At 39.8% G+C, this 21,417-nt stretch overlaps 1 protein-coding gene across 1 annotated transcript; it reads right to left on the bottom strand.

Moving 5' to 3' along the window:
* Nucleotides 1–4,435: 4,435 nt before the first annotated feature.
* On the bottom strand, nt 4,436–11,956 carry LOC104449481 (pleiotropic drug resistance protein 1). Its single transcript, XM_010063650.3, has 24 exons — nt 11,631–11,956; nt 11,274–11,394; nt 11,048–11,136; nt 10,864–10,948; nt 10,574–10,733; nt 10,376–10,452; nt 10,164–10,217; nt 9,985–10,075; nt 9,585–9,886; nt 9,216–9,497; nt 8,810–9,126; nt 8,538–8,698; nt 8,347–8,450; nt 8,106–8,262; nt 7,889–8,005; nt 7,565–7,725; nt 7,145–7,477; nt 6,606–6,896; nt 6,431–6,514; nt 6,206–6,339; nt 5,850–6,077; nt 5,579–5,750; nt 5,222–5,476; nt 4,436–4,895 (listed from the first exon to the last, which is right to left on the bottom strand). Exons 1-24 carry the CDS (start codon nt 11,954–11,956, stop codon nt 4,635–4,637), a joined length of 4,362 nt encoding a protein of 1,453 aa, XP_010061952.2. The 3' UTR covers nt 4,436–4,634.
* Between the last annotated feature and the right edge of the window lie 9,461 nt (nt 11,957–21,417).

The raw sequence follows: 21,417 nt of genomic DNA, 5'->3' as shown, positions 1-21,417 counted from the left end.
AAGGATTTAATTAAAAAATTAAAAAAAAGCATGGGCTTAATTAGAGCAAACCTTAAATATGGGACAGAAAGTTGAATTTTCCCATTTTCTTTTACAAAAGTTGGTCTTTTATCATCATTGATTGAATGGGTAGTTGAAGTTTTTTTTTTTTTTTTTTCAGTCATACTCTATTCTTACTCAACACTCACTCTCAGACTTTTACATTGCCTCTTGCAGGGCATGGGAGTCGAAACCCACTCCTGAAACTTACGCGTCTCTACCCCATCCTCCTGAGAAGGTGGGGATTTGAATTCCTCACCTCCTCCTTCCATGTTGGAAGGGTAGACACTGGAGCAAATTCCAGTGGTTAATGGGTAGTTGAAGTTTGAAAATTTGGAAAACATCCAAATCAATGGTAATAAATAAAGGTCTCTAGACAAGAATATACAGGCTGTGTTTGAAATTTTTGACTTTTCATAATAAACATAAAAACAGATTGTTGCCCTTTTATGTTATCCAAGCTACACTTTCTACAATCTTGGTCTTCATGCAATCAAGGTGCTTCTGGTGCGTGAGTATGCTTTTCAGATATATCAGCTACCATAATGCAAACACCACAAATTTCAAAAAGAACAAATTTCTTGATCCATAAGTAAAAGAAAGTAGCTAATATTGCCTTCTCGACACACCACAAATAAGTAATTTAGCAAACGAGCATCGGTCACGTCTTGAACGTACCTAGATATTCTTTTTTCTTGGAAAAAATTAATCAAAGGTATCAAAGATAATTAAGAGATTGTCCGCATGCTCTACAAAAGGGAGAGACGGAGAATCTCATTAATTATTTCTGATAACAGTTATTTTTTTCTTCTGACCTATAAGTAAGAGAAATGCCAAACACCAAGGAGAAGAAATCTCACAATTTGCGAAATGATTTCCACCTTCTTCCCATTCTAGAATAAACTTCTATGTAATTGTTAAGCTCTGAAATAAAAGTACAGCGAATTAAGATACGTTCTCCTGATCTCTCTTTCATTTTCCTTAAAAACAAATCAGCTAAACAAAATGGAAAAAAAAAAAGAAAAAAAGAAGAAGAAGAAGCATTCTGCTGTATCTGTGTGGCTTCTTGGAAGATGTTAAAAAGTTTGATGGCTAGGTAGGTACGTCGAAGACAAGCAAGGCCAACTTCATGGGAGTGACTCTAGGGTTTGCTGCTAACACGACATTGACGATTCTGTGCCCGAGGGTATCTATTTCTCGCTTTGGCAAGCTAGAGTAGAACGCCGAAGGAGAAGAGTGCCATGGAATCGTACCTCTGTGGCGTCATTTCATTGGATTAAGTACGTCAAGAATGACTTAAATGGTTCTTTCCGTCTCTGCGTGCATCACTTGTGCTGGTAGAGTCAAGACCAGAGACCCTTGGGAAACCAAAACGGTAGGCGGTCAAAACCCGGGAGCTTCAGCTCTGGGCATTGCACGCCTTTCTCTCCTTCTGGTCTAAGAAATGCATGCTTTTACCATTTAGAGGGGAAAAGTATGACACGCCTTTTCACATTTAGAGAATCTTAAGAGTGTCTTTCCCCATTTTCCCTAGTAATTAAATGGGAAACAGCCACTCCAGCAGGATCATATCTGTCCCAGGCAGTGACGGCTCATCCCTGCATACAGGATTTTTAAAATACGCTCTGCATGTTTGAAATTATGCCTGAATGGCTTACGAAGCGTGATGGTCCGCATATGAGCAATGCAGGAAGTCAAAGATATCATACGCCCATCGTCCCCAACCCTACTCTAATACTAGTGAAGGCAAACCCACCTGAATACCAGTATGACATTGCTTGCTCTATTCGTTTTTTAATTTCAATGGATGTATGAACTATAGGGTCCCATTTTATTAGGCAATTATGATGGTGTGACTTTATGCTAATGTGACTTCAGATTTATAGTTCGAGTTTAAGATCGTGCGAAACTTATCCGATCAGCGCCACAACTTGAGATCAAGGACATATTTGACACTCAATATAATAAAATCTAACAAAAATAACAGTAATTTTGAGATTTGACTGTAAAAGAAAAGGAATTCGATGAAGCAATACTCTTATGTTTCATGGACAATTGATAATTATGTTTAACTAGAAGAAAAGAGAATCTCAATCTTTTCGATTTTTGTCTCCCAATTCTATTTGGCTGTTTTCATTGGTTTGCCAATTCTGAAAAATCTCAGCTCTGCAGTTCTCTATTCTCGACGTAGGGTTCAAAAAGAAGAGACGGCTCTTTCTAAAAAAATTTGCTTTAATCATTTGCTAAAACTTCTGGAACGGCTGTCTCTCATTTATGCATTTCCGTTGCCTTTTATTGGGAAAATTATCCAAAAGTATAATAAGTTTTTTTTTTTTTGTCGTAAATTCATTCATGATAAGGTAAAGGAGCAACTGGCAGCCAAAGCATCCGAATACAGTAGATCCAACATAAAAGGAGGCGGCGAAACGGGCCAATTAAGAGGTAGGGTGCCATTTCTATGGGCCTTTGCAGCCCAGTCCGCCACAAAGTTCGCCTCCCTTCGACAATACCTAATTTGCACGTTGGAGAAGCTGAGAAGAAGAACTGCGGCTTCAACAAAAAGTATAATAAGTTTAGACCTCCAACAATATCATGTTTGAACGTCCAGGTTAATATATAATGACGACTGAGAGACAGTTTTGGGCATGCTGATCACCATGCAAAAGTTTCCAACTATTATCTTCAACTCCCAAAAAAGGGAAATTGAAAAAAAAAAAAAAAAAAAGATAGTCTTGAGTCAGTCTTTCAAAGTATTCATAATTAATGAATGAATTTTTATTTTTTTTTGGTAAAAACAATTAATGAATGAAGTTGATCGCTAATATTTACTGGATTTTTCATTTTCCAATATAACGATGCTTGCTACTTACTATTCTAACACTTCCTTGGTGTATATTTATAATGTTTAATATGATATTAGGAAAATTTCCTTATTGAAAATTCATTATGTTCTAATATTTCCTTATGATTCCGTAGGAGTGACGTTCGCTACTTACTTCGTTAATGATCTTCTTACTTAATCGTGAAACTGACCCTTTACAGTCTTTGTAGATTTTAAGCAAATTCGAAAAACATGGAGGCTTAAGGGTAAATATGTTAGAGCGTGCATAGGAAGCGATAATATTCGAGTTTTAATTTCAATGGACGTATGAACTATATTGTCTTATTTTAGTGGGGGAATTATGATGGAGTGGATGGTAATAGCGTAATGCCTTGTACTTTTGGAGTTTTTTTTTTTTTTTTTTTTTTTTTTTTTGATGAGAAAGCAGGATTTCATTACTATTTAAAAGTCTGAACAGGTACAGCAAAGGTATCAGTAAAAAGTAAATCCAAAAGAGTAGAGAGTTTAATTAGTGCTTTTGAGTCAAAATTGATCTTTTTCCCTCTCTTTTACATTGCTTTTTCGTTTTTTCCTTGTGCTGAGCAAGTACTGGGCTACATTTCTGGCACAAAATTGGGCTTTCACATATTGAGATGAATTTCCTCAATACTTCTCCATTTCTGCGCCATAGTCTCCATGATTCTATTGACCCAAATATAAGAAGCATTACTTCTTGATTGGACTGATTCAGGCCCACGGAGAACCAATCAAATTTAGTGGTTTCTTTCCAAGCACCCATAAATTGGAGAGAAGAAAGCAAAGAAGGATCCACAGACGTGATCAGCCGACCCCAAAATTATCATTCTTAGGAGAAATTTCTATAATTTATAATGTGAATTGTGTTATTCACTATTTCTACCGAAAATTATTAACTTTCTGAATAATGATATTGTCCGCGTTGTATAAAAACTGCACAAGCATCGCACGTGCTTTCATCTGCTTTAGAAGTTGAAGGACCCGATTGCACCAGCGAAGATGAGTGCAAAGCGTGCAGTGATTCACTGGTAGCCGCGAAAGCCCTGAGAAAATCGTACTTCAAACTGAAGTAGTTTCTCGACAAGGCCTTCAATGTTTTTTCATTTCTATTAGATGCTCCTGATTTTTTTAGCAGATATTACATGCACGCAATTGTAAGGAGCTCGACTTGTTTATACCTAACTTAAAAATTACTTCTTAGAAACGGTCATTGAAACTACGATATGCGGACGCAAATTATGATGTGGTTTTTGTTAATCATGCTTGAACATATATGGACCGGGTCTTTAGAACTTTCGGGTTACCAAAAGTTGCAACTCGACCTCATCATCTCGCCGCCAGAGATGGGGAATACCGTTACAGTTCCAATGGCAGGGGCAGGTTCAAGTCGAAGCTCAGACGCGGTTGTGGCGGACATTCGATGAAGATATATCTGTAAGAATTATTTTTGCTGTCTATGATGCTTCCGTACCAGCATGTGAATTGGTAATTGCCGGACATGAGGACTAGCATCGAGTTTAACCGATACTTTTACATAGCAATTTTTACAAACCCTGGCGCCGGCGGCAACAAATTCCACTCGAGCCAAATGTACCTGTATAATATCTACACAGTATAATTGTAGTTATTCAAAGAAATTCACTCGGCTATAATGTCTATAATATACACTTCAAACTAGGAATAGAACACACAACTACAAAAATAGGGTAATGTCTCCTCCAAGTAATGACAGGTACCTTCATCTTCTTTGGAAGTTGAAGGACCTAATTGCAAAGGCGAAGATGAATGCGAAGAGGAAGGTGAACCCGAGAACGGCGCCCACAACAGCCCCAAGAAAATCGTGCTCGTAGCCAAAGTAGTCCTTCAAGAAGTCCTTCACTGATTGGTCGTTGTCATCGAGCAGTTCTGTTATGTCCCCAAATTGCGTTACCACCAGCCCATACAGTGTCCATGCAACTGGGCATGCCCAGTAGTACCATATCCACCAACCGGGAATTCTCTGTTATTAGACAAGAACCGTTCAGTACTAGTCTCCAAACGATTCTGTTTCTTGGAGCAACAGCAGAGCATTTCATTATAATTTTGGACAAGAACGCTAGCGGAGATCCTAATGACTAGGTACTCTGCTTTATTCCTTCAAAATATCTGTAAGGAATTTTCCTTGCATTTGGCTCTGATTAATAACTTGTGACAAAATTGTCACTCCCAAAGAAAATTTTCTGCTGGAAACGTCAAAATCTGCTACTAAATGATGCAAGTGTCTCTTGAAATAAAATTTTCCAGGGGCATTCCCAAAAAGAATGGTGGAATTTTCCAGTGACTTACAGATCTGGGGATTACGAATCCAGCAAAGAGGTTCCAAATTCCATAAAATGCAGCAGAGACGATGGCGGAAACATGGTGGTTCGGTGTCAGAGCCACGACCATCATGCCGTAGAAAGTGAAGTAGAGCAGCGTGAAGTACATGAAGAAAATGTACCAAAAGATCTTTGCGACCGACCACTCGAATCCCATCATAGAATACGTTATGACACCATATACTGCAGCTTGTGCTAGGATGTATGGAAGCTCAATGAGAACCTGAAAGTGGACATAGAGTTTAGTCAATCAGAGTAATTTTGATTTATATTGCCTAGAGTGAGTTCCTTCGTTGCTCTGTGTCCGGTTTAGGTGCTTTCAAACCTGTGATAGTGCGTATGGCATGGCGGAATACATTCCTGCAGCCCTCTCTCTATAGAAGACTGTCCTCTCAACCGAAACCACAGGCTGGACCGCACCCGAGTTCTGAATCCCCAGGAAGAGAACTGCAGCATACATCGATCCCATTGCATTGAACAGATCTTGTTGTCCCTTCCTGCAAATGCAATCAAAAGTGTCGAAATTGTTTTTAGGTACGAGAATTAAGAATAGGCATGGGTGTGGAACTTAAGTTTTACGGTAACTGGCAACTTACGGTCTGGAGCCGAGGTCCCAGAACATTGATCCAAACATCAAAGCTATGAAGGTGGTGAAAAGAAACCGAACAGCCGTGTATGGTGGGTTGCGCCAGTAGGACCAGTTTTGCTTCCATAAGCAAGCCATGACTTGGGTAAAGAAGGGCTGTGAATACTTGGTAGGAAAATACAGGTCGTTCAAACCAGGAGCAGGTACGCTTAGTTCTTTGATCAATGCCTTGTTCCTCCTGAGACGTATGCCATCAAGTTGGTCAAACTGATACGTGCTATCCTTATGGAGTTTTTTTGCCGGAGGAAGTATAACAGCAAAATGAAATGGATGCATTTTGTGTAGCAGCGTTTTAAATGAACTCACTTGTATAAATCTGATTTACTGTGGAGATCAGCAAAGTCGACCCCCAAAGCTAGTTCTTGTGCTGGGCCGGTGACTTCCAGCATCCAGGTTGCTGGATTGTAACCATCTTTGATCGGACTCACTCCTTCAATACCCTTTTTATGAGAATAAGGTAACATACTTTAGCAACCGGGTAAGTGGAACGGAAGGAAACGAGGCAATTCAAACACTCCTATGGTTCTGTACCTCGAAGTACTTTATGAGGTGGCAAGAATGTCGCCCCAGTGGACCGACATAAATCTCCTGTCCTCCTCGCTTCATCAGGAATAGCTGTGCGATATTTCAGGTGATGGTTTAGTTTACTGTTCCCAAATAATTCCAGAAAGAGTGGTTAACTTTTTATTTTAGTAGCAATGCTCACTTCATCAAAAGCTTCGAAGATGTCGATGCTTGGCTGATGAATCGTGCACACGACAGTCCTCCCAGTGTCCACTGTGTTCCTGACTGCTCTCATAACAATGGCAGCAGCTCTTGCATCCAATCCCGACGTAGGCTCGTCCATGAATATAATGGAGGGGTTTGCCACTAATTCGACCGCGATGGTTAACCTCTTCCGTTGTTCAGTTGAGAGACCACTGACTCCAGGCAATCCCACCAATGCTTGTCTCAAGGGATTGAGTTCCACCAGCTCCATTACTTCCTCAATGAACATCTACAACAAGTTTACAAGTAAAGACTCATCAACCCATTATTCACATTTGACTGTTACGAAAATCAACTGATAGAGCAAACTACGACAATTAGTAATGCAGCATCATTTATGGACTGGATATTTTCAGTAATTAAAGTTCAGCAGATACATCTTCCTTCCAAAATGATCAACATATGGGAAGTAATTGTCAAGGATCATGAGTAAGAATCAATCTTCGAACTACATATATTTCTGACGTAAAAGTGAACCTTTCTGGTTTGCTCATCGACTTCAGGAGGTAAACGCAGCCATGCTGAGTAGAGCAAAGACTCATAGACAGTAACATGAGGAGAATGAATGTCATTTTGCTCGCAGTATCCCGAAATTCGAGCAAATGTTTCTTGCTTCTTTGGGTACCCAGAAATCATTATTGTCCCCTCGATGTAACCTCCGGTTTTTCTGCCGGCCAACACATCCATCAATGTGGTTTTACCCGCCCCACTGACGCCCATCAAAGCGGTAAGAACACCAGGCCTAAAGGCACCGCTCACACTCTTTAGAAGCACCAATTTGTCCTCTACGACACCTTGGTTCTTCATTTCCTGCACATTTAAGCCCAAGACAGCTACGATCAGATTCCTAAGACGTGTGAAACTAAAACAGGACATTTGGTTTTCATCAGCTTATACCGGTGGCATGTCAACGGAGTACGTAATATCGTCAAAAGTAATGGAATGTGGCTCGTACGGTAGAACCATTCCTCTTTTCCCATTAATGTCAAAAGCGGTTTGTGGACGTCTAGATGAGGACCCGGAAGAATTCTTGCTTCCTCTCCTAATATCTCCTTCATCTGCAATTTAGAAATTTGAAACTTATCATTAGATTAGAGGGCTTCATATATATAATCAACTGAATCCCAAATGTCAATCTTAAGCTAATAAATTCTACTTTTTCCTCCCCTACTGGAAGCATTAAGCATCGCCAGCTAGAAAGTCAAAAAACAACATTCTAACCTAAACGCGATCTGTTACTGGAGCGGTTCCCATGGGATGATAATTGGACGGATCCCCCAGCTCCAATAGATTCAGTTTCCGAATCATTCGATTTAACTGTCTGGGGCTTATCAAACGCTGCAACAGAATGGCCGAAGAATAAGATTAGCATACGCCAATATGAACTTCTAGTATCACCAGAGAAAAGAGTACATGTATCGGGTTAAAAGTTCCTCACGATTAAGGTAGGTGAGAGCCAAATTGAATATAACGTTGAACAACAAGATGAATCCAAGCAATGCTCCTGTTCCTATCCAGTACCAGTATGCGTGTGGAAAGAAACCACGAGCCTTCAAGACTTGGATTCCTAGTGGCTCTGCTGTATTTGGTGGAATCTGCAACATACAATAGACAATAACATAAGCTACTAGGGGACAAAGGAAAAGGTACATGAACATAAGAGCCGACCCAACACTTACCTGTTGCCAACTATGCCCAAAGAACTCATTAACGACAACTGCGTTCTGCCCGTACATCAGAGGTGATGCCCAATAACCCCATATCCACCATTTCTTCACGTTCTCTGCAATTAAATTCGTGGGAGATACATGAAGTTCAAGACTTAGAATTAGGATATAGAAGGTTGGCACTGTTAAATCCGTATAACTACCTCTTGAGAGGACAACTCCACTCAATGCAAAGAGAAGGATCAGCGAGAAAGAACCAAACGTATTTGCAATGATCATATTCCTCCCCACCGCTCCAATTATTCGGAATAATGAAGAAGCCATCTGGTTAATCAGTACCAGCGCAAGGTACTGCCTGAAGAACCTGCGCCACATGCACAACTCGCTGATCATTACAACAAAAATGAGAACTACTTGCTGATAAAATGCCCAAATTTTTACTTAACAAATAGAGCATTCCTGAAAATAATTTTACCTTCCAATATTCTTGTCATATCCAATACCATAATAGGTGACAAGAACCCACACAGCAACTTCCACAAATGAGATTGGGATCTGTAAAACCCACGCAGGAAGACCATATGCCCACGCGGGAAAAAATAAAAGGTCCCTTTGCTTGTAAAAGACAGGTAGCCTGGCGATTGTCATGGAAATCTCTGGAATTCCATTGAACAAGATCATGACCACACTGAAGAACAAAGCGCCTGTATAGATTCCTCCATCGGTTACAGAGCTTTTGTGCATCTCATTCTTGAGGAAGAGGGTCATGGTTATCAAAGCCATGATTGTGAGCTATTGACAGCAAGAAAGAACAAGTCAGAAACTCAAAAAAGCATATAATAGAGTTCTTATTGCCGAAACAGAGAGAAATTTTGTCTCACCTGAACAAGCTTGAAGATAAAGACAAATGAGTTTCTCTTCATAAGCAAGAGTTCTCTCGAGCTGCAAGCATCCAGGAGGCTCTTCTTTCCAAGACCGTACTTGTTGGTGGTCAAAGCAGCAGGATGGTTCTTGGTCTTGTCAAATGGAATGGAAAGTTCGTCCCCAAGCTTTCTTCCCACATGAAACGACTGGAATGCCTCGGCAAATTCCTTGACAGTGATGAAATGATAAGGCTCATCTTTACGAGCCCAATATTGTTGCTGATCTTTCCTTGATGTCACCTGTCGATGTTTGTACATTAGTCATCTCGCTCTAGGCAGAATTGAAGAAACGATAAAAGAGTAAAAGGAACTTGTTTCCCAACATACTTCTTGTAAGAAATCTGCTACACCTTTCCTTTCGGGACACTTGAAGCCCATGGACTCGAAAAAGTCCAGGACAAATTCACGTGGACCCTGATACACTATCTGGCTGTCTGAAAGGAGTATGATATCATCAAAGAGATTGTAAGTCTCTGGAGCTGGCTGGAGGAGAGAGATGAGAGCAGTTCCATCCAAAATGTGAACGTATTGTCTGATTGAGTTCATAATTTGGTATGTCGTCGAGGTGTCTAGACCTGTAGATATCTCATCCATGAACAGAGCCTTCGCTGGTCCAACTAGCATTTCGCCTATGAGAACATATCAAAACATATTTGGTGAATTAATGTCCGTCCAGAACCAGAAGGTAAATATATTGTCTTTTGGCAATTCCATATTGGCCATCTACCTGTAGTTACTCGCTTCCTTTGACCTCCGGAAATGCCCCTAACCATTTCATTCCCGACCATGGTATCTGCGCACACATCCAATCCTAAAACCTGCAAAAGGTTTATTTAAATTTTTCTTACTTGTTACCAAGCACGAGAACTGTACATGCACAATCCTTGCGCTTCACAGTATGTGTACCTTGAGAATGTAATCCGTGACCACATCAGCCTGCTGTCCTTCTGTCGCCACTGCCTACGCATTTTAAGGAAGTAGAATAACTATAGACATTCCTGGCTAGCTCGTTGCAGATTATTCAACTTTTCCTTGATTCTGTTTAATTAACCAATACTATCCTTTCTTCGACAAGGTCACTTCAATGCTTCATATATGCTGCAGTTTTTCACTCTTACCTTCATGTAGATATCAATATCAGGATCGGGTACTATATTTGCTGCTTTCTCTCTTCTAGACAACTCTGCCAACATATCTGAGGTTGCACAAGGAGGCAAGGAAAAGAAGGATCAATCTTTGGATGAAATATAGATACAATAACTTGTCTCGATGATTAAAGAGTAGGAGGAAGGAAAAAAGAATTCAATCAGAACTACCATATCGGGTTCCAACTCCCTGGCACTGTGCCGAGAAGGCCAATGTTTCTCTAACCGTCATCTCTCCGATGTGGACATCATGTTGACTAATGTATGCTGCACTTCTCTGGGGCACAAACTCATTGAAGCCATGGCCATTGTAAGTCACCTTCCCTAAAGTCTGGGCAAGCAAGAATTTCGTTCACTCAGTGAGGAATAGAACAAGGGCACATATACCCAAATCCGAAACTCCAAAATACTAGGAAAGCATCAATTAGCAGATGAAAATAAAGAGGTTTTATATTTTCAACCTTAAGATCAGGATCAAGCTTCCCAGCCAGAGCAAGCAACAGAGTGGTCTTCCCAGAGCTTGGAGGACCTAAAAGCAGTGTCATTCTGCAAAAAAACATGCAAACAGAGAGTAAGACATGGATGTCCTGAAAAACTTATGATTGAAGAAGATACAAACTTTGCGACGGGACTAGTCCTCCTCACCTGCAAGGTCTGATGATGCCGCTGATATCATTAAGGATGGGAAGTTGTTTCTTTCTAGTGGGAAGAATGTGGAAAAAATTCAAGAAGCCCTACGGGGAACAAAGAGGAAATAGAAAACTGGAACATTTCATGGCACGCGACATAACAGATTTCTCAAGAGTCAAAAAGTGGAGCAACAACTGACCAAGCTGCTCTCTGTTTGCCTTTTCCAATTTAGGCGCCTTACCTCAGCTATATTGGCAGTGAAGTTGAGGAATGTAGGCAAAGCTCTGCTTCCCACATGTGTCTCTGCCTCAATATTTAGGTGCTCAAATCTTACTTCAATCGTCGGATTCTTGATTCCAACTCTGCATATAAGATAGCCAAAACCCAACGTTTGAGGACCAAAAGCCATTCTCTACAAATCGATCCTTACTACAGCAGTGGAAAATCAAACACCCTTTTCATCTTTTGGCCCATATTCCAAGAAGCGAGGATCTCTCTCTCTCTCTCTCTCTCTGTGGCTCATTTCAGTGAAAATGACTTGCTTATTTTTCAGTCTCTTTTCAAGGAAAAAAGAAGGGCGGGAGACAATGTCGAGTACCTATCGATTCTGTTCTTGAGTTTCAACAAGAACTTCTCATTGTCCTCCTCCGCAGTCCTCACCAGCCGCTCGATCAAGTTCTTCCGCTCTTGAATCCCGAGGTCCGCGATGTCGACCTCGTTTGCACCGCCCCGGGAGCCGGTGAGTATCCCCTTCCGAAGGCGGTCGAAGGTGGGGAGCTTCTCGAGCGCGGCCCACTTGAGGGCCTCCTCGTCGTCTTCCTCCCTGGACGACCTGGAGAACACGTCCATGCCGGTGTTCCTCCATATGGAGTTGCTGTTGGAGCGAAAGCTGTTGCTAGCCTTGTAAAGATCAACACCCTCCATCCCAAAACTTCCCACAAAAAAGCTAACCAACCCTCCTCCCTCCCTCCCTCCCTCCCTCCCTCCCTCTTTCCCTTCTTTCTTCCTGCTGCTGTTCTTGGTTCAAGAAGGGAATGCGAAGCTCTGTTTTGGGGCCTTGGCTCTCTGCACGCGTTGGACGTTCCTTCCGTTCGGACGCTGAAAAAGTCGAAGGGATGGAAAAAGAAGAAGAAGGGTGATGGCGATGATGCAAGAGCAGAACGTGGGAAAGGAAACTTATTATATTCGAGACTGAGAGGAGGGAAGTTTTGAAGCCAACTTTCTTTGACGTTCCTCAGCTTGTCTTCAATCTCTCTCTCCCTCTCTCCAATGCAGCAGAACCATCATCCTCGAGCAATCTCACCCTCTCTCCCTCTCTCCCTCTCTCTGTCATCGCGCTCCTCGTACGTATACTTCTTAACAAATACAGTAGACAAACTAGTACGTCAGAGGATTTCGCCATTTCACGCTGAAGAAAAAAAGGGTCGAAGGATTGAAAATTTACAATTATAATCTTTGTTTTTCCACTTGATTATACAGCACGTGACATGATGATGCTTTTGAAATACGAATTTGTTAAATGCTAAGCGCAGGTTTGTGGGGTCACCCCTTATATTCAAATCCCATCTTGTGCTTACCGTAATCTCGCATTTTGGGTGGGCTACAATATAAAATCGAACAGGATTTCCATACCAAAAAAGGAGCAACGATAAGAAAGTAGCTCACGTTCATAACGTCCATTGATCTATTCCGAAGTCTCGTAGAATTTTGGAAAAGATTCCAGTTGACCGTAATTAGGGATAACAAGCATTTAGAAAAGCATCATGATGACGCAATTAGTATGATACGTGTGAAGTTAATAGTTTCCACAAGGAAGGACGCGACGGCAACGCCCCCTCGCTGTACTCACATTTCTACCATTTGGAAATCTTTCTACTCTTTGCTATTCTTGATTGGTTCCCTTCTTTTCTTACCATCTTTTCCGTATTGCTCTGACCTTTCTGCCAACCTTGACCGCCACTCGATTCCGCTTCTCTTACCCTCAATGACGGCTCATAAGAAAAAAGGAAAAAAAAGAAAAAAAGAATGAAATAATTTTATCCTACAGCGAGTCAAAAATTAGGATTTCTGAAGATGTTTGTCTCCTGATAGCGACCTCTTTCGGTCGGTAGCAACTGAAATCCGCGGCCGTGGTCACTTGGACGCGAAATCTAAAGCAAGGGAACATGTTTCCGACTTTTTTCCTGGAAGCTTTTGGTCTTGGAAACCCTATAGCAGTTTGTCTTTTTAAAGATAGATTGCTGTAGAGAGGAGAAATGGTGCATGATTCCCGAGTTCCCCCGGGTTGGACGTAGATCTCACTTGATCAACCGTTGTGAAGTCAATCCGGTGAAAACCGCTTGTAAACCATGAAATTCTTCTGGAATATAAAACCAAGCGAGAGAAAATATTTGCCTCGGTGCCATCTCAGAAACAATTTGACCCGCAAACAACCCCCCAAAAAGACTCTCCAAATTTCACTTAGAACGTGGAAAAGTGCTTAACAGATGTTGGGTCTATTGTAATTATGGTTAATAAATCAAGAAAAGCCAATAAATTATTTTCTATTCACGTATCTCTTTTGGATTCATGAATTCCTAAATTTTTATATTCACGTATCTATTGAATTCATGAATTTCCTAGATTCATGTATCTTTTAGTTCATATATTTATTGAGTTCATGAATCTCTTGAATTCACGTATCTTTAGATACATGAATCTCTTGGATTTACGTATTTCTTTATTCATGAATTTCATGGATGCACACGTCTATTTAATTCATGTATCTCTGTAGTACATGAACTAAAAATTCTCTATAAATAGATGGGAGCACAAAGCTTCATAACGGTTTTTTTTTGTTTTGGTTTTTCCGATTCGATTCCAAAAGTTTTTGCATAATATGTTTGAAATTTGAATATCACATCTAATGTGGTGGAATAGTAAAAAGAAAGAACAGTTTCCGCTTAAACTTAATTCTAAACAAGCAAGCCACCTATGAGGATTTGTATAAGTGAATGTTACCACGAGTAAGACGGTGAAGATATATAGGGTTTTTTTTTCTTTTTTGAGTAATAAACTACTGAATTTTGCAAATGTTTCCATCAAATGAATATTCTTTATTCAATAATTACGAAATACTTAAACAGTAGTCAAATGAGAATATGGAATACGTACTCCATAATCAAACCTATGACTTTTTGCAGTTTTAATACATAAAATAATACTCATTTTCAGTTTTTATTTTTATTTTTTTCCTCGTATGTTTGAAACTTTTGGCTAGTTTCCGGTTGATATGTCATTTCTTTTTCTTTTTCCAAATCAATCATTCAAATCCGAAGTTCTTCCTCCCAATTGAACCCAAACTTCTTGGTCGACATTCGAGCTGGATGGCCGTGTTTCGTGGTTGGCCTTCGATTTTGTAGATCTCAACCCCAAGAAAAATGCTCGACTATACAATTTTTGTCTTAATGTTTCCTGAGACGTGATATTGAAAATCAATCGTGATATTTAACATTAAATCTCCTGAAACAATGATTGTATATATTATATGGGATGATCCGACGGAGTGATAAAGCTTTGATTACCTAATTTAATGAAACCACGCCAAGCACGACTCACTCCAAAGTGGGTTTTGGTACACTTTCTATGTCAGTTCCCTCCTTAAATATAACTTAATCACCCCCGATTTGTCCCAAACCCTAGTTTCCAACTAAAAAAGTGTCGGCTGCCCTCGCAATCTCTCTCTTAAGGTACCATGCTAACCCGCTTACTATATCCAGCACCTCCGATGAACTTACTTAAAAATTCAACGACAACATGCCACTAAAATTCAAGTTGAAGGCCTAAGATGGGCAATTTCAAGTCGGATGTGGTATTACATGGGAAAAACAGTTCTGGCTCTTTGACCATTCATCGCAAAACTCGAGACAAATTTGTCAAATTGAGGAAAGTATGATTCCCTCCTCTCGATTCGGAAGCATCGAAGGTTGCAAGATTGCTCCGCGCGAGCTTTATCGTTAAGTCCCGCGCATATGATAATACGTTATTCCCTTGCTTTAGGTTTGCATTTTCCTATATTGCGGCTTGTGATCGATTAGAATAAGCATCCATGTAGAATGACTAGTCATCGTGTCCCAATGAACACGTCGCGTGCTTGGACCGTCGATTTTCCCCGAGGCAGGACTCGACGACCGTGAAAATGTAAAAATTAAGGATAGAAAAAAAACCCTAGTTCGTGTCTTTTAAAGCCCTTGTTTTTTTTTTTTCTTTTTCCCTCTTTTGCTCCCTTTGGTCTGACTGACTAGCTAAAAGCCCCTTTTCAAGAATCGCACAGAAAGCTGGTTATAAAGGATGAATCGAACACTCAATACGAAGTCTCTAACTCAGCAGGGCCGATTAGAAAATAAGGTCGCGAGGGAAACGTGTGAGCATTGAGATCAAAGACAACCTTAAAGAATAAGTTCCGCCAACCAAAAACCGAGCAAACCACGGGAATGTCCGATCGTTATTAAGGGAAAAGTCTTAATCCAGGTGAATTTCTCGGGGTATTTCCTAAACAAAAATGGTCTATATCAAACCTCCTTTTTGATTTCGCTGAGATTCCTTGTGGATATGAACAGCTAACTGCATAAGGGATTACGTTTGAACTGACGAAGGGATTTGAATCTTAATCGCACATGGTTGACTTTTGGCCGCTGCATGTTGGAACGGCTGCCTAGTCAACACGTGTAAATACAAATCCCGCAAACGATGGGACATTGAATAGCTCAAATCGCCCCATGTTCAACCCGTTCATCGATCCTTTTTCGTATGGAGTCGCCAGAGAGAGGGGCAGGTTTCCATTGCTTTTGTAGCTGATCCGTGGGAGGTTCCATTAGTGGGGGTTGCGCTTTTCTCTGTTCTTTCTTGCTCGAATTTTTCCAGATTCTTATTTGCCTTCTCAATTCCAAAGTTTCACGCAAGGCTTAATGCCAAATTCCGACCGATGCGTTGCCTCTTCATTTTCTTTTCTCTTCTCTTTAGTTCGATCGAAAGTTTTGCCGACAAAGCAATTCTAAGGAAAGGGTCTTTCGGATTGACTTTGTAGAATCCTATTTAAGCGCAACTTCAGGAATATATTGACTTGTTTTGTTGAGAATCTATTGAAATTAGGATTAAGATCAAATGAATTTGTAAGGCAATTGAAACTACAAGTATTAACAATAATTTGGACCGCTATTCGTGAGTCTACCTCACGATGTCCTCATTAATTTCCTCATAGTCCAACTCTGACCGGACCTAAAAATAAACAATTGCAATTTAAGAACTTTTAACCAGTGTTTTAGGGGTGCTCTCTAACATTTTCCTTTTGCTTATTATTGAGACAAAAAAAATTGATAAGGCATCTCATCAAAGCGCAATTCTATGCTTTTCATTACATAAAGAAATGTACATGTGCACTATGGTCACGCTCATCATGAAGGAATTTATACTCTCATTAGTGACGAAAAAACAGTATCTAGTGGTTAGCTAAGCAGCTTAATTGATCAATTTACAAAAGCTAGCTATGCATGTTGCATAGTATTATTGCATATGCAAAGGTTTCAATCTCTCTTATCCAAAAAAGTTGTCCCAGTGAGAAGGTCTAGACAAATGAACGCTCGAATTGGACACGCGGATCTTAATAGGATCTTCCTTGGAACAAGAAGTAACATTGATTTCAAACTATTGTGAATTGCATTTCACGGAATGCATTTTTTCATGGTGATTAAAGCTGCGAAAACAGTCAATGTTCAATGCACATATCGCAACTTACTCCATAATCATTCGGATTGGTAACTATTGTCAACTGCTGTCGGCTCAAAAGCACTATTGTCATTACTTACGTCCGTCGTAACGGGCCAACGACAATGTCGAAGCAAATCCAGACAGAAAGGAAAGAGTCAAACCGGCCACTGTCCAGCCTTTGCCACTGGGTACTGTGCTTTGATTAGAGGAGTTCGATGGCGGTCTTGCTAAGCCGGTCAACCAAGAGGAGACAAACAGAACTTAACAACGAACCGGCAATCTACGGTACATCTTTCGGGGCCTACAAGTGAAATTTTTATTGAGGGACGGCATTGCAATGTACTTATTGCGATCGTGATAGGTGTAGTTACTGTTTTGAACGTGTGGTATCTCCAATTAAGCATGTTTAATAAGGGTCGAGAACTCGTCGATATACGCCTTGGGATACATGCATGAAATGAAAAGACAGGTTTCGGTTCATCAATTTGATCTACCCCCCAGCCGTCCTCAATCTAGTTAAGAAATGTTGTCAGGATCATATGCGATCTAAATTATAGTATTAGACAATCTCATTGTATAGTTCTGCCACTTGTCCGAATGAACTGTGGTGAATAACCATTGAACTTTAATCTAATGTGTAGTGCAATCCATAAACTTTAGTTTAATGTGAAATGTAGTTCTTAAATTTTCAATTTATTCAACGCAGTCCAAGGACTTTTGATACATGTTCAATTTTGTCATTGAACTATATGAAATATTCAATACTATCCTTAAACTTAAATTAATGAAGGGATAACATTAAACATTTTTATATAATTTAGGAATTATATTGAAGATAAATCGAAAATTCAAGAATCACATTGAATAAATTAAAAGTTAAATGACGGTATTGCATATTTGACTAACGTTCACAGACTATATTAAAAATATTATAATTTTAGGGATGACTTTATAAATTAAACCAAAATTCATGTATCATTTGCATAATTATTCCTAATGTTTACTATAGCAAAGAATGGGACAAGGAAGACATAAATAGCACGTCCAAATCACTTTGACCGTTGATAATTGACATGATGACTAATGTAAAATGACCAATCGCTTGATCGCCCGATAATCTATGGGATCACCGCGGGACCACTTAAGCGTCATAGCTGTTGACCCTTACGGATATTCAAATCCTCTATCTAGACTTTATTTTTTTAACCCGTTGCTCACTTCTTAGTAATTTCATTTTTAATGCTGCATCCATATCGAAAGGGTATCTCAAACTTTGTAAACATTTCGTGTCGTGTGATACATGCCATGAGATAGTAACACGTAGGAACAGGCAAGGTCAATCAATTCAAAAGGTACGTAAATTGATTTGTATTTTCCTAAAATTCGAAATCGATGGAGAGACCCATTGAACCGGCAGGCCAGGAATCCATCTATCGGTCAATCTTCCGTGAGGATTCCGATTATCCCTCTCCTCGTTGGAGGGAACTGTTCACCTAGCATTCTCAATCATATGACTAAGGGAAAGCAAGAAAGGGACGCAGCACACTGGATAAGGTCCCGCCATTTTGGATTGCCTTTGCCACTGCTCATGGCCCCGACATTCAAGCTCGGCGGCCCCGATACGGTTCTAAATCTATGAGTCCGTTCAACTTGGAAATCGATTTTTTGCTTGATTAGATCTCGAAATGCTTGACTAGAGCTTTCCCTACTTTGGCGACACGTGGTTGGACTAATACATTTGCATCTCTGGCTGCGGATTACTTGGAAATATAGCGACGTGCATTTCTTCTGAACCATGGGTTGCGAATGTACTTCGAAATGGTCGCTACTTACTTCTAGCAATGCATTCGATGGTTGGATCGGATTTATCTCGGCATCGTATTACCCCTCCCGTCTTATGGGGAAGAAGAATAGCATCAATTAGGAGACTAATGGAATTGATGAGGTAAAGAGTAGATTAAGCAGGTCGTGGTTAATCAAGATTGATTATGTAATCGATCCATCGTACACTAAAAATTAAACTTGTAACATACACAGGTCAAGCCTTATGCAATTTCTATAGTCGCATTTCGATATGCTTGTCACGAAACGTCTAACTAGCTATTCATATTAACATAGAAATATTTGTATGCATCTACATCAAAATTATACACATCGTACAGTGCGACGTGCATTCCGTCTAAGTCACGCGTGTAAGTAATTTATGTTAATCTGACACTTGACGCTACCATGACAAGATATAAATTGAATCGTCATTAGACATGAAGCAATGCGAGAGGATGTTTTGCTTAATTTTTCATCGAAGCTTCGTGCTGATTTCGGTCCACCCGATGGAGGGAGAGCTCAAGCACGATTAGAAAAATAAAATAAAATAGAAAATCATCTAGAAGGTCGCTAAATCAGCTTCTTCCGAGATCATATCGTGTACGATCAACGTCCATTCTACCAAATGGAAATGTCAAGCTGCAAAAATACAAGGACGCATGAACAGTCCGCTCGAAACCAAAGGTCATATCATCACTTGCCCTTTCCTTCCAAATTGTCAGCTCATAAGATTCACCATCTCACGCTTCATCATTTTGAAAAAACAAACATTTTTATTATCAATAAGTAAGAATGGAAAAATTAAAGACTTAAGGTATGTTTATTTCACAGAAAGCGTAACGTTTTTTAAAAATGTTTTCCGGGAAACCATTTTCCAGGAAAACGGTTAGTTTTTCTTTGTTTGGTAATACGTGACTGAAAATATTTTCTGGTGTTTAGATTGCATTTGAAAAATAATTGAAAGTGTAGAAGACACCAACAAAGAGGAAGAGGAGGGAGCGAAGCCAATGGGAGCGCAGGAGGGGTTAGGGTTGGAGGAGGCAGTGGTGACAAAAAGGAGGGGGCAAAAAGGAGAGAGGGGAGGAGGAGTTAGGGTTTATATTCACAGGCAAAAAAAGAAAAGAGAAAATAAGAAAAAAAAGAAAAGATATAATAATAAAAATTCAAAATGTTTAATTAGAAATTCTTTTTAATAATAAATTTTTCATCGAGCAAGGACCTTAAAATATTTTGAAAACGTTTTTCGGTTTTTTCAAAAGGAAATCGTTTTCCCGAATTTAAGTTTTGGAAGGAAAATATTTTCCGTTAACTCGTTTTTCTAAATGAACTAAACGCTAGAAAATGAGAAAAATATTTTTCCGAAAATTATTTTTCGCAAAATAAACAAACCCTAAAAGAGAAAAAACAAAAAGAAAAAGTTACATAACACAATGATTGAACTCGGTCAAATCGAGCAGTTTGTATAACATTGTCTTCTTACCGAATTGAGTTCGAGTGACAGAGAGTTTTGGCCAATTTTGATCCGCTTTTTTTTATTGAAGTAATATCGAAAACCCGATACTAGTTTTAAGGAGTTATCTCACCTATGTCAGCGACGAAGTATTTTCCTTGAAGGAGAGAGGGGGAATCTAGCTCCCCGCCTAAAGCTAAGGGACACAGCCTTGCTTGAAATATGCACAACAATCCACTGAGCACACTCGTTGGCCTCTCTATGAATAGATCTAACCTCAACAAAGCTCGAAATCAGTAGCAACATGTCGAATTCCCTCGATAAATTGACTAGGTCCTCCAATTGCGCAAATTCTTTCGACTGAGCACGGTTTGGTACTCGACTGAGTTTGAATCGATTTCCGAGTGTCGAGTATTTGAGGCGAGTTGAGCTGAGCTTGGCACTGGATGAGCTCTACTAGGCTCGATCTCAAGTCAACTCGCCTCAATTCCGCTCCTATGGTTGAAGACTCAGAAGACGAAAATATCTTTCCGGCAATGCATCGCGGGCCTTCAGCTTTCAGCGTGGAATACTTTTTGTAATGGAATGACTCAAGAAGTTGTCCATTATGCCAAAGAAAATGCAGTGGATAGCTATAAATGGGCCTCTAGAAATGATGTTCCCCATTTTCTAAAATATTCACTCCAAGTTAAAAAATGTGAGGGGTTATATTAAATAAATCAAAAGTTTACAGACTAGATTAAAATATTTAGAAATTATTCAAATATCACATCGTACGAATAAAAAGTTCAAGAATGATATTACATGCTAGGTAAAAGTTTAAGATAATTTCAACACACTAGAGCATGGTAGATCAACAAAACAAGGCTGATATTCACAAGGTCGAACTCACTTGCAACACACACCCAAAGCCACCCGATGCACAAAATCTCATATTATATGGAAAAAAAACAAAGGAAATATAGCAAAATGTATATAAAAGTTGGTAAAGTCCGTTCGAGACTGAGTCGTGTGGCAACGCGCATACACGAAACTTCACCCATAGATTATAAACGAATGATTATGTGAAATGATCTGAATGAGTTATGAACCTTTCGCAAATCTAGTTGTTTTCCCTGATGTTTAAGTTGATGAGCAGCATTGTTATGAAACTTTACTGCGTTTGGGTCCATTTCACAAAATGGGTCGAGACCCAAATCCAAACAGGCCGACCCATCTCCAACACCTTAACAAGAACCAATTTCAAATTGCATGCACGAAACTTGTTCTTATATCTTGCTGAATTAGGGGTACTACTACACTGCAGAGTACAGCAGGTGAAATTTTTACCTAGCCTTTCGAGACCTTTATATTAGGTCACGCCAAG

The sequence above is a fragment of the Eucalyptus grandis genome, chromosome 6, assembly GCF_016545825.1.
Source record: "Eucalyptus grandis isolate ANBG69807.140 chromosome 6, ASM1654582v1, whole genome shotgun sequence".
NCBI lineage: Eukaryota > Viridiplantae > Streptophyta > Magnoliopsida > Myrtales > Myrtaceae > Eucalyptus > Eucalyptus grandis.
Note: the sequence above shows the minus strand (reverse complement) of the source record. Positions and strands in the feature narration are given on the sequence as shown.

Bases quoted from the DNA above. Each gene is read 5' to 3' on its own strand.
- LOC104449481 (XM_010063650.3), bottom strand. From the start codon at position 11,956: ATGGAGGGTGTTGATCTTTACAAGGCTAGCAACAGCTTTCGCTCCAAC. The intron at 8,263-8,346 runs GTAAGTGTTGGG...TGTATGTTGCAG, and splicing joins TTGGGCATAGTTGGCAACAG to ATTCCACCAAATACAGCAGA. The intron at 8,006-8,105 runs GTGAGGAACTTT...ATTCTGTTGCAG, and splicing joins GGCTCTCACCTACCTTAATC to CGTTTGATAAGCCCCAGACA.